This window comes from Bos indicus x Bos taurus, chromosome X (genome assembly GCF_003369695.1).
Source record: "Bos indicus x Bos taurus breed Angus x Brahman F1 hybrid chromosome X, Bos_hybrid_MaternalHap_v2.0, whole genome shotgun sequence".
In the NCBI taxonomy this organism is placed as follows: Eukaryota; Metazoa; Chordata; class Mammalia; order Artiodactyla; family Bovidae; genus Bos; species Bos indicus x Bos taurus.
Genome location: NC_040105.1, coordinates 111,450,140 through 111,467,074, shown reverse-complemented (window position 1 = coordinate 111,467,074; position 16,935 = coordinate 111,450,140). Strand labels below are relative to the sequence as shown.

Sequence of the window (16,935 nt, the reverse complement as noted above, 5' to 3'; positions counted from 1 at the left end):
CTTTTATTCCAATGGGTTAAGACATCACCCATTGCTGCTTATTCTTAGCCTGTTTGCCAAAGTTCTCTTCTACCTCCATGGACAACCAAATTACCTGATTTCTGTCCACACTCCCCTCTGAGTTTTGAGTATATTAGCTGGGTCTTTGAAAATTTCAACACTTTTTATACGTCCCAGTGATATTGCCACAGATCAATTTACATTGCTGCACTCTTCCAGGCAAAATACCCCTTTCCATAAAAACAGTAACTTTCCTCTCAACGACTACCATGAGTGGAGCATTCTGGTAGGTGATCATTCTCTGAACAAACAAGGTTTCCCAAAAGAAACTTCATTACGTCTCCTGGACTAGGGATTAGGATAAAGAGTATATTGACCAAAGTGTATTGACCAATACTGGACCTTGAGAGGAAACAAGATGACACTTGATCCTCCTTTCAACAGATATGAATTACCAGCCTAAATTTCAGCTCAGTATTCAAAGCCAGATGACCATTAACTCCTCCTGTGTCTTTCAAGATTCTAGTAATCATCAATCTAGTTGCCTTCTGACTCTACAGCTGGCTTATAGACATTTCCACACTTCATTATTTTCTGCTAGATTCTCTCTCTTTCTTGGGAATCAGTTGGGATAATCCAGAAAAGTGGAGTTTTTTTTAAAAGAGTTGTTAAACACACAATACCTTGGCCCGCTCTGATACCTGGTTCAGGAGATTAGATCCAAAAAAGCCATCACAGTGGTATGTCTCCTACCTTCAGGATGTTTCAAAGGCTTTTCAAGCCTTCCACTTAGTGTCCCTGGTGAAACAGTGGTCTTATTCCACCTATGGCAAGGGTTACAGAAAGGTGGTGTCTGAACCAGCTCAAAACTGTGACTAGCTCTCACAGGCAAGGCCAAAGGTAATGTATCTATGTAGTTTTGCAACAATGCCTCAGAAAACTCTCCAAGTTGTATATTCTACTTTTCTTTCTTTTCTCACCCAGCAAATCAACTTTTCTTGCACTCCTCTTATGATTTCCACACTGTTGCCTGGTAAGTGGTTTATTACTCTTGGCATAGTCTCTACACCAGTTGGATTGTCTACTTGGACTCTCACTTCCAATTTCACTCCTGAGTATTTTCTTTCAGATATTTCTCATCTGCACATTCTTCAGCCTGCAAATTAATCATTCACCACCTAGCTTTAACACCAAGAATTCCAGCCTGAGTTTGAGACACTGGGCCCTTGCTTTTTCCAGACAGACAAAAATCATGATACAAGCACCTAAATAACTAACCCCTTGCCAAAGGCAAAGAAGTAAATGCTACAGAGATCCTACTAAAGACATGAGGTTTAGATAAGCAGTGGTCAATTCCAACTGACGGAAACAATGAAAGTGATAATATATTTATGGTGTTAGATTTTATAAAAAATACTTTTGTATATCTTATTTCACTTGATTCTCACAATAAACCTGGAAGGCAAATATTCATTCATTAAGCAAATACTGAGGACTTACTATGGACTAAGCAGTAACTGGCAATTTAGCAACAAATCAGGGTCAAAAAATCCCCACACTCCTAAAACTTATACTCGAGGGTGGGGGAAGCAGATAAAATACTTGTAAACTATGGTAATGCAATAGATGTTATAGGGAAAATAAAAGCTGCAATCTGGATGTAAAATTTTAAATACAATTGCCAAAAAGGCCTCATTGAGCAGGTGCCATACAAGCAAGAGGAAGCCAATATAATAATTCAGGTGAGAGATAAGGGTGATTCACACCAAGCTGGTAGCTATAGAGTTGATGGGAACTGGTTAAATTTTGGGGTGTTTTGATGGCAGAATTTGTTACTGGATTGGATTTAGAAGGAGTCAAGTTTCCTATAATGTGTGCTGGTTACCTTTATTTTGTAGCCAAAGGTCTGACGTGATGGTTTAGAGAGGTCAAGTGACTTTTCTAATGTCACTCATCTAGAATGAGCCAAAATAAAATTGTAAATTTAGGTCTCCTAGCCTAGGCCTGAAGACTGCATGCTGGAAAGGGTATTTAGATTGTGAAGAAAGAACAAGACCCTAAATGGTAGAGTTATGAGTGCATGCTAGACTAAGGACATAATATGAATAAAGCCATTGCTGGGCTCCTAAACTGCTGACGGTATTTCTGCTAGACTAAGACATAGGCCTCTATTATGAGTGCTAAGCACTCAAGGCAGGGAACAAAGAGATTAATGACTAAAAGAAGAGAAAGAAGGCAAAAGAGTTATGAAATCAAAAGGTGATATTCAAATGAAAGACACTAGGACAAACGAGATCAGACAAAAGCAGTGAGAGATCACAATTGTATACAGAGCTCTTGAAGAAAGTTGAGCACAGTGAATAGGAACTAGTGAAAATCAGGTATTCCTCCACAGTTCACACAGTGAAATGATGAAGTGTTCAAGACAGAAAGCAACAAGGGGTCAGGTACTAGAAGCTGGTTTACAACTCTTGGTAAATGAGGCAGAATAAGAAGTTGATGCCACAGAAGAAAATAATTATTTGTATAATAACTTTGTGCCAAACCAAAAGATATGAATCAGCAGAAAAGAAAGCAGAGACAAAAATCAAGGTGTAAGGGATCACAAGGAGAACCTGTCAATTATATCCCATTCATGGTTTTCCTATACCTCTTCTATGGGCAAAGCTCTGTGCTGAGCACTCCAGGGGAAGAGAGCAATTAATAGAACATGGTTTCTGCCTTCAAGTAACTTGCTAGGGAAGAGGAAGAACAAAGGAGACAAAGCATAGGACCACGTTATCGCCCAGTCTGTAGCTAGCACTATTTCCGTGTGAAGGCTTCCACATTGCTGACTATTTGTAGCTAAAGCCAAAGGATTCCAGTGAGAGAAAAGCAAGAAAGGTCTGACAAAAAATCCCATTGGGAAATCTCTCCAGGGCTTGACTATTTAATTAATGCTAACTAAGTCTATATACCCTCATTAGAGGGGCATAAAGAAGAATATCTCGATACTCCAAGTTCTTCCCATGGTCTACCCTAAATACCTCCTGTAGTTATTCCATCCTGTCATGTTTTCAGAGACAGTGGTGACTGTCCGGAGGTACTAAATAACCACCATGACAATGGAAACATTGTTCTGGTTATTTAAAAGTGAACTTTAAATGATTTATGTATTTTTTAATTAGTTTTTTTTTTTCAAGTGGTAAGTTTGAAAAATGCTGTGCTATAAGACAAGGCACTTTTTAGATGTTATGTAATAAACTGGTGCAAAAGTCAGGCAATGAATTAAATCTCTGCAGTCCTGACCTTGAATATATTCCAACTATCGAGCCCCATGCCTTCTTTACACTGGTTGGTAGCTATCTACTTCTCCATACTAATAGGATCCCAGGAAAAAAATGGTCGAGAGAAGAGGTAGAGCAGGAAGGTGCTATACTAGTAGCTAATCTGTGGTAACAGGTAGGTCTCAGATCCATTGAAAGACTATAAAAGATACTTATTTATAGAAACACAAGCTATTACAAGAGCTATTATTGTAAAGTTGAGTTTAAAAATGGATTTTCTAGGGGATCAAGATGGTGGAGTAGGAAGACCCTGAACTCAGCTCCCCTCAGATATGTATCAAAACTATAACTACATATAGAGCAACTCTCACATAGAATGAGTTCAAGACTAGGAAGAATGGCTCTTCTACAAGCAAGGCTGTAAAGAAAGAACTACACTCAAGTCTGGTACGTAGGGAAAAGAAGCAAGTTGGTTGGGTCCTGCACCCGGAATGGGTGACCCCAAACAGCAGGGGGGAATCACAGGCTTGAGGATTCTCCCTGGAGAGCAAGTGGTTCAAGCCACATATTAGGCATCTCAATCCTGAGGACTAAGACGGAAAAAGAGCCCACTTAGCTGGTTTGGTAAACAACTTGGCTTATTAGAGGACTGTAGGAAACCTAAGACTCCACTTGTGAGGAGCACATGCAACCAACTTGCTTGCTCCCAGTTCTAGCACAGACATATCAGCTGAAAACTGAATTGTTCTCTGGTTGACCAGCCAGGACTGCCCCAGCAGACACCCCAAACTGAACCAGGCTCCTGCTCCAACCCATCCTGTTTCAGCACTGCTCCTCGCTAAGGCAGAGATGGTCATTGCCTATGAACATGCGTGCCTAGAGGGAACAGAGCCAGCTGAGGCCTCAGTCCTGCCTCTGGGTAAGGTAGACATCCATTCCCAGTGTGTGTGTGTGTGTGTGTGTGTGTGTGTGCATGTGTGTGTACACATGTGGGCACCAGTGAGGAAACAGAGACAGTTCAGTTCTTGACTCTGCCTCTGGCCTTGGCAGAGACCACCACTCCCTACACACACATGTATGAACACACTGGGAAAGAAGTGGAGGCAGCTCAGTAGTGGAGCTACAACACTTCCTAGCTCAACCTGGCCTCTAACCAAGGTGCACACACTGTGGAACAAGTGGAATGAATTCAGAAGTGCAGGCTTAAGTCCTCATATCCTGGCCATACCCTCAATAAAGACAGAGACTATCATATTTGGGAGAAGCCCAACTCTCTCAGAGTTCATGTTCCAGCCTCTTGAGCCCCAGCCCCACTCCCACCATTGAGCCTAGGACAATCCCCAGTTCAAATCCAGCTCTGGCTCCAGGCACTCCAAGCCTTACCTTCCACAGAGACTGTAGCTGATAGAGCACACCAAGAGAAGATGCAACCTGTGGCCACCACATGCCCACCTTTCACACCAAAGCCACTGATCATACACAGACTACAAAGGATGTTCCCACACAAGGATACATACTCAAGACCAGGATTGGTAACTATTTTACCTAATTTCATAGAGACAAACAGAGAAAGTTAAACAAAATAAGATAGTGGAGTATGTTTCAAATGAAAGAATAAAACCAAACCCCTGAAAAAACCCTAATGAAACAGAGCTAAATAATTTATCTGATCCAATTCAAACCAATAGTAATAAGAATGCTAACTGAACTTGAGTGAGAATTTCAACAAAGACCAGAAAATATAAAAAAGAACCAATCAGAGCTGAATAATACAATAATTGAAGGAAAAAACACACTAGAAGGAATTAACAGCAGATTAGCTGATGCAGAAGAAAGCATAATTGATCTTGAAGGTAGAATATTGGAAATCACCTAACCAGAACAGCAAAAAGAAAAAAAAAATAATGAGGATTGCTTAAGGCATCTCTGGGACAACATCAAGCATACTAACATGTACATTATAGGGTTCTCAGAAGACGGAGAGAGAGACATATAGGGGTAGAAAATGTATTTAGTGAAATTATGACTGAAAATTTCTTTAACCAGAAGAGGAAACAAATATCCAGGTAAAGGATGCATAGAGTCCCAAACAAGAAGGACCCAACACACACAAAAGACATATCATAATCAAAATGGCAAAAGTTGAATATAAAGAGAATTTTAAAGGCAGCAAGAGGAAAACAAAGAGTCACATACAACTGGATCTCCATAAGGCTATCAGCTGATTTTTCTGCCGAAATTTTATAGACCAGAAGGCAGTGGTATGATATATTTAAACTTCTAAAAGAAAAACTGACATTAAAAGAAATGTTAAAAGGTATTCTTTAAGTGGGAAAGGTAAAGCTACAAGAAGTAAGAATTTACAGGACAGAAAATCACAACACTAAAGGCAAATACATAGTAAAGGTTATTGATCAACCATTTAAATAAGCTAGTATGAAGATTAAAAGCCAAAAGTTGTAAAATTGAGTATAATTACAAAAAAAACAGTTAAGTGAAAAATATGAAGATGTAAAATATAACATCAAAAGCATATAATATGGGAGGAAGTAAAAAATATAGATTTTCAGAATGTGTTTGAACTTAAATGATTATCAGTTTAAAATATGTAGATATAAGTCAACATATATAAACTCCACCGTAACCACAAATGAAAAAACCTATAGATTCTCAAAAACTAGAAATAAAGGAACATAAACAAACCACTAAAGAAAATCAACAAACCGTAAGAAAATAGACTAAAATAAGAAGAACAGAGAAGGACTACAGAAACAACCAGAACATAAGTAACAAAATAGCAATAAGTACATATATATATACACATATACACTTTAAATGTAAATGGACTAAACGCTCCAGTCAAAGACACAGAGTGGCCAACTGGACATAAAGGCAAGACCTATCTATTTGCTGCCCTATAAGAGACACACTGTAGTGGTAAAGACAAATAGAGACTTAAAGTTAGGGGACACAAAATTATATTGCATACAAATGGAGACAAAAAGAAATCTAGGGTAATAATACAAATATTAGACAAAGTAGATTTAAAATAATGTCTATAACAAAACACAAATAAGGGCAAAATATAATGATAAAGATGTCACTAAAAAAGAGAATGTAATATTTGCTAACATATATTCACCTAATATAGGAGCAGAGTTGGTGATGGACAGGGAGGCCTGGTGTGCTGCAATTCATGGGGTCACAAAGAGTCAGACACAACTGAGCGACTGAACTGAATTGAACTGAACTGAAATATATAAACCAAATATTAAGAGATATAAAGGGAGAAATTGACAATAATACAATAACAGTAACACCCCATTTACATCAATGGACTGATCATACAGACAGAAAATCAATAAGGAAACAGTTGCCTTAAATGACATATTAATCCAGCTGGACTTAGATATATATAGGACTTTCCATCTAAAAATAGCAGAATATTATTTCAATTAATGGGAACATTACCAGGATAGATAATGTGCCACAAAATAAGTCTCAACAAATGTAAGAGGATAGAAACTATATCAAGTATTTTTTTCTGGCCACAATGGTATGAAACTAGAAATCAAATACAGAAAAAAAAAAAAAAACAACTGTGGAAAACACAAACATGTAGACACTAAACAACATGCTACTAAAAAACTGATCAGTCAATAGAGAAATCAAAGAGGAAATGAAAAAATACTTTGATAAAAGTAAAAATAAAAACAAATCACTCCAAAATCCATGGAACATACCAAAAGCAGTTCTAAGAGGGAAACTTACGGCAATACAGGCCTACCTCAAGAAAGAAGAAAAAAATCAAATAAACAATGCAACCTACCATAGAAAGTACTTATAAAAGGAAGAATAAAGCCCAAAGTCAGCAAAAGGAAAGAAATAATAAAGATCAGAATGGAAATAAACTAAAGAGAGACCAAAAAGAAAAGATCAATGAAACCAAGAGCTGTTATTTTAAAAAGATAAAATTGATATGCCTTTAATTAGGCTCATTAAGAAAAATAGAGAAAGGACTCAATTGAACAAAGCTAGAAATGAAAGGGTAGAAATTGCACATTACATCTCAAAGACACAAAAATCATAACAGAATACTATGAAACAGTCATATACCAAGTAATTAGACATCTCATAGGAAAAGCATAAATTTCTAGGAACATACAATCTTACAAGACTGAATCAGGAAGAAACTGACAATCTGAATAGACTGATCACTAGTACTGAAGTTGAATTAGTAATCAAAAATGTCCAGAAAAAATTCTAAAACCTGACAGCTTCACAGGGGAATTTTGTCTGCTATCATTTTCTCCTCCTTTTTTCCCTAATCCCATAATTTTATCAGTCACCAAATTCTTACATCCCCACAATCACAACCTTCCTCCTGGATAACAAATCAATTTGTGACTAGCCTTTTCTTCCTCCAATACTGCCCTGCTCCGATCTATTATTTATACCAAAGCAAGAGCCATATAGCCTTCATCTAAAACAAACAACACCCAAAAAAAGACCATGAAAATTTATCTTTAATTTTACTTAATAAGTGTATTTATTACAGTGGTATAGGTATAGTGATTTCAACATTATTTTATGTATATTGTATAATTAAGCAAATTAGTAAGTCAATGAGTAATACTTAGACTGGAATTAGTGGTATCAGTATAAACCCATTACACATGCACATACATATATATGTCTACATTGTGTCTATATGTGGTGGTTTAGTCACTAAGTCGTGTCTGACTCATGACACCATGGACTGTAGACTGCCAGGCTCCTCTGTCCATGGGATTCTCCAGGCAACAATATTGGAATGGGTTGCCATTTCGCCCTTCAGGGGATCTTCCCAACCCAGGAATCGAACATGGGTCTCCTGCATTACAGGCAGATTCTTTACTGACTGAGCTAAAAGGGAAGCTCCTACCTTTATATGTATAAATATGCATATATATGGGTGTGTGTATATATATGTGTGTGTATGTATAAATACATATATATTATTTTCTATTTTCTCAATTCTGTCCGCTGAAAGATCTTAGAAACAAAGAAACACAATAGCAATGAAAATACTTGGCACATAGAAGTTAGATTTTAAATATAATTTCCCACACAGAAAGATCCCATTTCTTCTTGGAAAAAATGATTGACTGTAAGGCTGAAAAGGGAGAGTACAAGTTAAGTATGGAATATGGTTATGCTATAGAACCTTTGACCGTGTGGATCACAATAAACTGTGGAAAATTCTAAAAGAGATGGGAATACCAGACCACCAGACCTGCCTCTTGAGAAACCTATATGCAGGTCAGGAAGCAACAGTTAGAAATGGACATGGAACAACAGACTGGTTCCAAATAGGAAAAGGAGTTCGTCAAAGCTGTATATTGTCACCCTGCTTATTTAACTTATATGCAGAGTACATCATGAGAAAGCTGGACTGGAAGAAACACAAGCTGGAATCAAGATTGCCGGGAGAAATATCAATAACCTCAGATATACAGATGACACCACCCTTATGGCAGAAAGTGAAGAGGAACTAAAAAGCCTCTTGATGAAAGTGAAAGTGGAGAGTGAAAAAGTTGGCTTAAAGCTCAACATTCAGAAAACAAAGATCATGGCATCCGGTCCCATCACTTCATGGGGAAATAGATGGGGAAACAGTGGAAACAGTGTCAGACTTTATTTTTCTGGGCTCCAAAATCACTACAGATGGTGACTGCAGCCATGAAATTAAAAGACGCTTACTCCTTGGAAGGAAACTTATGACCAACCTAGATAGCATATTCAAAAGCAGAGACATTACTTTGCCAACAAAGGTTCGTCTAGTCAAGACCGTGGTTTTTCCTGTGGTCATGTATGGATGTGAGAGTTGGACTGTGAAGAAGGCTGAGCGCCGAAGAATTGATGCTTTTGAACTGTGGTGTTGGAGAAGACTCTTGGGAGTCCCTTGGACTGCAAGGAGATCCAACCAGTCCATTCCGAAGGAGATCAGCCCTAGGATTTCTTTGGAAGGAATGATGCTAAAGCTGAAACTCCAGTACTTTGGCCACCTCATGTGAAGAGTTGACACATTGGAAAAGACTCTGATGCTGGGAGGGATTGGGGGCAGGAGGAGAAGGGGATGACAGAGGATGAGATGGCTGGATGGCATCACTGACTCGATGGACGTGAGTCTCAGTGAACTCGGAGTTGGTGATGGACAGCAAGGCCTGGCATGCTGTGATTCATAGGGTCGCAAAGAGTCAGACACGACTGAGCAACTGATCTGATCTGATCTGATAGACCCAAAAAGTGCTCAAAAATGAAAATACATCAAAAGTCAGCTTGAAGAGGCTCTCACTAAGCAAATATGGGAAATTAGGAGCAATAATTCTAATCAAAATAGATAATAACAAATAATAATATTAATGGATTACAATTCATTGAATAAAAAAAGAATCCATCTGTTCATGCTGATAGTTGCCTAATTAACTAAAGAGAAGGAAAGAGATTTCTTATAATACTGTCATATAATAAATGTAGATGATTTGGCAAAAGAATATGGACTACAGATCAGAAAATAGTATTATGTCAGGTTATATTTTTTGAATTTATGATTTCATTATAATTTTATAAAATAACTTCTATGTTCTAAGAAAGTACACACTAGAGTATTTATGGATAAAGGGTTATAATATCTGCATCTAATTTTCAAATGATTCAGGAAAAATTTAAATATATATACATCTGAATACTTGCCCTTTCAATATGGCCCATGAAGTATTGTAATATGTTTACTTCCTTATGAGATCCCATCTAGCCATCAGATTTCTCTTCTTCAGAATATCAGGCTGATGTGTGATCAGGGTTTTTAGAACAAAGACATGTTTCCCAGCTGTTCCTGAGATACATCTGCCATCCAGGCAGGGATTGCTATTTTATTACCAGAAATGAGTGTGGCCAAATGTGGTTTAACACCCTATATGCATTTACCTAAGTGAAATTCAGAACCTTCCAAAACCACACCAGAGAGACTAACCATTGAAATGAAGGATTAGGACACATTTCCAGTACTCAGAGGGAAGAGACTCAACTTGATACTAACCTCATTAATCAAAACACTATTAAAGGTACCTTTAGACTCTTCTTAGAAGAAAATACCCAAGAAGATCTTAAAACAATAACTGACCTCCAAGCCCAGGTCGCAGCCGATTGTCATAGCCATCCAGAAGACGATCCAAGATTCTGGTGAAGATAGTGATGTTGTCGGTGCTGTCATCAGGAATATCTGGAGCATGCTTTGGAGAGAGTCTGAGGGAGTGAAAGAAAACAAGACACAAAATAATAGTTCTTAATAGCAAATATTTACATGTCTAAACACTTTAATTCAAGAAAATGTCAATCAGTTGATTGGGCCAGTTAAATGGCTTTGTACCTCCCAAACCAGTAAGTACTTTGGCATGAGCTTTAGCAAAATATGGTCCATCCCTATCTATTTCTGCTTTATTGACTATGCCAAAGCCTTTGACTGTGTGGATCACAATAAACTGTGGAAAATTCTGAAAGAGATGGGAATCCCAGACCACCTGACCTGCCTCTTGAGAAACCTATATGCAGGTCAGGAAGCAACAGTTAGAAATGGACATGGAACAACAGACTGGTTCCAAATAGGAAAAGGAGTACGTCAAGGCTGTATATTGTCACCCTGCTTATTTAACTTATATGCAGAGCACATCATGAGAAACACTGGGCTGGAAGAAGCACAAGCTGGAATCAAGACTGCAGGGAGAAATATCAATAACCTCAGATATGACCAGGCAGATGACAGATGACAGAAGGCAGATGACACCACCCTTATGGCAGAAAGTGAAGAGGAACTAAAAAGCCTCTTGATGAAAGTGAAAGAGGAGAGTGAAAAAGTTGGCTTATAGCTCAACATTCAGAAAACTAACATCATGGCATCTGGTCCCATCACTTCATGGGAAATAGATGGGGAAAAAGTAGAAACAGTGAGAGACGTTATTTTTGGGGGCTCCAAAATCACCACAGATGGTGATTGCAGCCATGAAATTAAAAGATGCTTATTCCTTGAAAGGAAAGTTTTGACCAACCTAGATAGCATATGAAAAAGCAAAGACATTACTTTGCCAACAAAGGTCCATCTAGTCAAGGCTATGGTTTTTCCAGTGGTCATGTATGGATGTGAGAGTTGGACTGTGAAGAAAGCTGAGCGCCGAAGAATTGATGTTTTTGAACTGTGGTCTTAGAGAAGACTCTTGAGAGTCCCTTGGACTGCAAGGAGATCCAACCAGTCCATTCTAAAGGAGATCAGTCCTGGGTGTTCATTGGAAGGACTGATGCTAAAGCTGAAACTCCAATACTTTGGCCACCTCATACGAAGAGTTGACTCATTAGAAAAGACCCTGATGCTGGGAGGGATTGGGGGCAGGAGGAGAAGGGGACAACAGAGGATGAGATGGCTGGATGGCATCACCAACTCGATAAACATGAGTCTGAGTAAACTTTGGGAGTTGGTGATGGACAGGGAGGCCTGGAGTGCTGCGGTTCATGGGGTTGCAAAGAGCTGGACATGACTGAGCGACTGAACTGAACCCAGCAGTAGAGAAAAACCAGTAGAAATCTTAGACAAATGTCTGTGGGAATAATACCTGGCATAAAGTTGATTTATCAAATTTTGTTTCAGGAACAAGAGGGCCCCAAAACAAAAAAGGAAAATTTTAAATTACCCCTCTTTCTAATCTAGAGTATGTTCACAGAACAACAAAGCCAGAAAAACCCTTGAATTGCATATAATCTACCTATATCTCACCCGGTGGAGATAGAACAACAAAGCAAAAGCATTCCATTAAATGTTAAAGCCACCAGAACTCTTAAGAGATTCCCTAAACTCTCTCATTTTATACATGGGGAAATAAGCTCAGAGAAGATACCAAATTTTCCCACAGTCACATTGCTACTGAGGATCAGACAGAACTATAATCAAAAATTGCTGATTTTCTGGAGACCCCCAGCTATCTCCTGCTTATCCAGTGTGGATGCCTTTTGCAAGCCTTTCCAAGCAGTAGGTTCTTTGTGCTGGTGTGCTATGTTCAGTCATGTCTGACTCTTTGTGACCCTGTGGCCTATAGCCCGCCAGGCTCCTCTGTCCATGGAATTCTCCAGGCAAGAATACTGGAGTGGGTTGCCATTCCCTTCTCCAGAGGATCTTCCCGACCAAGGGATGGAACCCATGTTTCCTGCGCTGGCAGGCGGACTCTTTACCACTGTACAACTGATCAGGCTGATGGCATCATCAACTCAATGGATATGAGTTTCAGCAAGCTCTGGGAGATGGTAAAGGACAGGGAAACCTGGAGTGCTACAGTCCATGGGGTCACAAGCAGTGAGACAAGACTGAGATACTGAACAACAACAACAAATTAGCCTCCAATTAAAATAAATCAATTTAAAAATTAAAAAAAAAAATCTGGCTAAAGCTGTGACAAATGCTTTCATGCTTTTATGAGGAGAAGCTTGGCGTGGTTTGGCAAGTCTAGAAATAAAGAAAGGACCTGGGTAGTTTAGTGGAAAGAGAGATATAGTGAAGGAAATGGCTGTTGCCCAGGGTCAAGAAGCATGGTGTAGAATCAGGTAATAAACTAGAAGTCAGAAATCCTACGTCCAAGTGCCAGCTGTATTCGTGATTTGGAGTAGTCCATTAAAACCTGTATCACTGTAGGTCTTGGTTTTACCCATTCTTACTTTGGATCCAGAAGGTTGCCATTAATAGATATATAATAACTATTCCTAGCATCTAGTTCGGAGAAGGCAATGGCACCCCACTCCAGTACTCTTGCCTGGAAAATCCCATGGATGGAGGAGCCTGGTAGGCCTCAGTCCATGGGGTCACTAAGGGTCGGACACGACTGAGCGACTTCCCTTTCACTTTTCACTTTCATGCACTGGAGAAGGAAATGGCAACCCACTCCAGTGTTCTTGCCCAGAGAATCCCAGGGACGGCGGAGCCTGGTGGGCTGCCGTCTATGGGGTCGCACAGAGTCGGACACGACTGAAGCGACTTAGCAGCAGAAGCAGCAGCAGCAGCATCTAGTTAATCAGAGCAATAAAAGACATAGAATAACAGTTGGGAGGAATCTTGAGAGGCAGTCAATATGTCTTCCTTAAAGAGAAAAATCTACAGAATATTATGTATGCATGTGTTACTTGCTCAGTTGTGTCTGACTTTTTTGCGATCCCATGGACTGTAGCCCCCCAGGCTCCTCTGTCCATGGAATTCTCCAGGCAAGAATATTAGAGTGGGTTGCCATTTCCTACTCCAGGGGATCTTCCCAACCCAGGGGTCAAACCTGGTTCTCCCGCATTGCAGGCATATTCTTTACCATCTGAGCCACTAGGGAAGCCCACGGAATAGTAGGAACATCTAAACTAAATAGTTTTCACTCTACACTGCCACTCGCTAGCTGGTAAACTGTCAAAAGCCATTTTGAACACAAATTTCCTTAATTCATAAACCTAACTCAATTTACGTAATCATTCAATGTATCTTTAACGAGCATCAACTATGTGCCTATAGAAAAAAACAGAGCAGAAACAAAAGGTAAAATAAGGCAAGTAATCTCTCCCTTGCTTACAGGTTTGCTGAGAGAATCAAATGATAAAAGTAGATATACATGGAATGAAAAGGGGAATTAGGTTTAACTAGACTGGAGACATGAATTTGAATTTATTAGTTGAGTGACCATAAGTCACATAACACCTCTCTAACAGCTTTCTAATTTTGAAAATTAAAATAACTTCACAGATATGTTGTATTAATATTAAATAATGTATTAAAATTTCCAGATTTAATATTTAATATCTAAAAGTATTCAAAATTTGTTTTGTCTTCTTTAAGATAGTAGTTTATGCACTCAAATACACTGAAGTGAAGTGAAGTCACTCAGTCGTGTCCAACTCTTTGCGACCCCATGGACTCAAATACAGTATTCAAATGTAAATAATGACAAAATATAGGCACCCTCATCCGCCAAAGCCATAAGGAAAGCTTTTGCCAAGAGGCACTGGAAACCAGTGAGACTAGAGATGATTGGCTGTTTTAGTGAAAAGAGTACCAGAAAAGATACACACACCTTATTTGGAAGCGGAAAAAAGAAGGAAACTATAGTGCAGAGCTAACAAACTGACATCAATATGTTGAGGAGATAAATACAGACACCCTGTCAGTTCTCAGCTCACATTTGGCTTAATCTTCAATATTCTGAATCCATCTTGCATGGGCTGTGGGGAGAGAGGCTGTGGGAGCTTAATTGATTTTGTGAAAACCTCTTTCGCATTTTCCCTTAACTCTCACTGCAGGGAATCTTGACCCTGTTTAGCCTAATTTGATTTCTGGGAAACAGGTCTATGAATTGAATGAAAAGCCATTTTTTGGATTACTGGAAGCAGGTGAAAAGCAGAAACATCAGAGAGTCATAGACAAGCTATAAAGGGCTTCAGAGATTACCTACTCCAGGCGGGTCTATTTATGGGAATTGTAAAGCCCCTGAACATAACTTTTAATTTCGGTCCAGAATTCTTGAATATAAGGCCCATATACTGTGCTACCTCTTTTACTGAAATAATAAGTTCCTTGATGATGCATTTCTACCCCCTGCTGACTCTGTTTTGATATGTTAGCAGCATTAGTCACTAATAACTTTAAAAATTTTAAGTCAAAAATCAATGCTTAATGTCATTCCAAAACAATTTTCAATAGATTGCTCTATGATTTTGATTACTTGACTTGATTACTAATAAAATTTTCTCCCAGTGTACTCTAATTATTGCATGGGCAGCTGGAAGCTGGTTTAATTTAGAACCCAAGTTAGAACTCTCTCTTTTTAAATATCTGAACTGCAACAAGCTGAAGATTCTATAGTTTGGGTCCATTCAAAACAGTTTGGAGGAACAACAAAGCATTATGGTATGTCAGGATTATGGAGGACTTTAGAGATCATGTAAGTATTTCCCTTCACTTTACAGACGGATGGCCTGAGACACCAAAAGAAAGGGATTGTTTAAAGCCATGTGCTTATTAAGTTGATGAGACTGATGCAATAACCATGCTTGCTTTGCCTTATATCCATCATTACTGGCTGGACAAAATATATTAATAATGCATCATTAAAAATGAAAATGATGTTACTAAGACACTATCTATAGGTTAGACAAGTTTAGTCATTTATCGAGTCCCAAAGAGTCAGACACAACTGAGCGACTGAACTGAACTGAACTGAAAAATGGAAAAGTGGTAAATCCAAAGAACTAGGGTCAGATGAACAGTTTTAGTTCTGACTCCCACTAACTGACCATGTGAACTATTTCCTTGCATGTAAAATAGGGATAGGTCCCCAACTTATAATGCTGTTGGAAGAAATAAGTAAAGAAGATAATAAACATAAAATTACTTTGTAAATGGTAAAACTCAACATACATTGAGGATGATCATTCCTTTTTCCCCAGACTCCTGAAAATGTAATGCTGCTGCTGCTAAGTCACTTCAGTCGTGTCTGACTCTGCGACCCCATAGACGGCAGGCTACCAGGCTCCTCCGTCTCTGGGATTCTCCAGGCAAGAACACTGGAGTGGGTTGCCATTTCCTTCTCCAATGCATAAAAGTGAAAAGTGAAAGTGAAGTCGCTCAGTCATGTCCGCCTCTTCATGACCCCATGGACTGCAGCCTACCAGGCTCCTCCGTCCATGGGATTTTCCAGGCAAGAGTACTGGAGTGGGTTGCTATTGCCTTCTCCAGACACCTTTGAAAGACATGCATTTTTATGCTATGGTTAAAGTTAAACTCACTGAGCAATTAAGTTCAGGATAAGTAAATAGTATCAGTTCAACCACATTGAGGAAGCACCTTAATGTGCTTATGCCCAGGGGAAGCAAAAGAGTCACAGAATGTGGAGTCGCTGATGCAGTTCATAAAACAACCCAAAGACAGGAGAAATTTACTTCATTAAAAGGTTGGCATCTTTTTCTAATACTGTATATCTCCTGGGGGAGAACAGATTTTAAAAATAAAGAAAATTCAAAGTTACTATGCAGAAAGTAATATTAACAAGATATATTAATAATATATAAAGAAATATATATATATTGGATTCTATAATATATAAGGAACTCATACAACTCAATAGCAAAAGGAAAAATAATCCAATTAAAAAATGGTCAAAGAAACTGAGTAGGCATTTTTCCAAAGAGGACACAAATTGCTAACAAGTTTTATTGTTGTTGTTCATCATCACTAATCATCAGATAAAAGCAAATCAAAACAACAATGAAATATCAACTCGCCTTTTAGAATGACATTTTATCAAAAAGACAAGAGATAACAAATGTTGGCAAGGATGTGAAGAAACGGGAACTCTCATGCACTGTTGGTGAGAATGTAAATTGCTAGAGCTATTATTGTCCAACTCAGTGGACAATGAGGATTAACTGTCCCAGGTCAGTTCAGTTCAGTCCCTCAGCCGTGTCCAACTCTTTGCGACCCCATGGACTGCAGCACGCCACACTTCCCGGTCTTTCACCATCTCCCAGAACTTGCTCAAACTCATGTCCATTGAGTCAGTGATGCCATCCAACCATCTCATACACTGTCATCCCCTTTTCCTCCTGCCTTCAATCTTTC

General features: G+C 38.8%; 1 protein-coding gene across 1 annotated transcript in view; it reads right to left on the bottom strand.

The window, feature by feature from the left end:
• GABRA3 (gamma-aminobutyric acid type A receptor alpha3 subunit) overlaps window positions 1–16,935 on the bottom strand; it is a 242,008-nt gene that overhangs the window by 116,265 nt on the left and 108,808 nt on the right. The window contains exon 3 of the mRNA XM_027534361.1: window positions 10,432–10,553. Coding sequence (XP_027390162.1) covers window positions 10,432–10,553 — 122 coding nt within the window. The remainder of the gene's footprint in view (window positions 1–10,431; window positions 10,554–16,935) is intronic.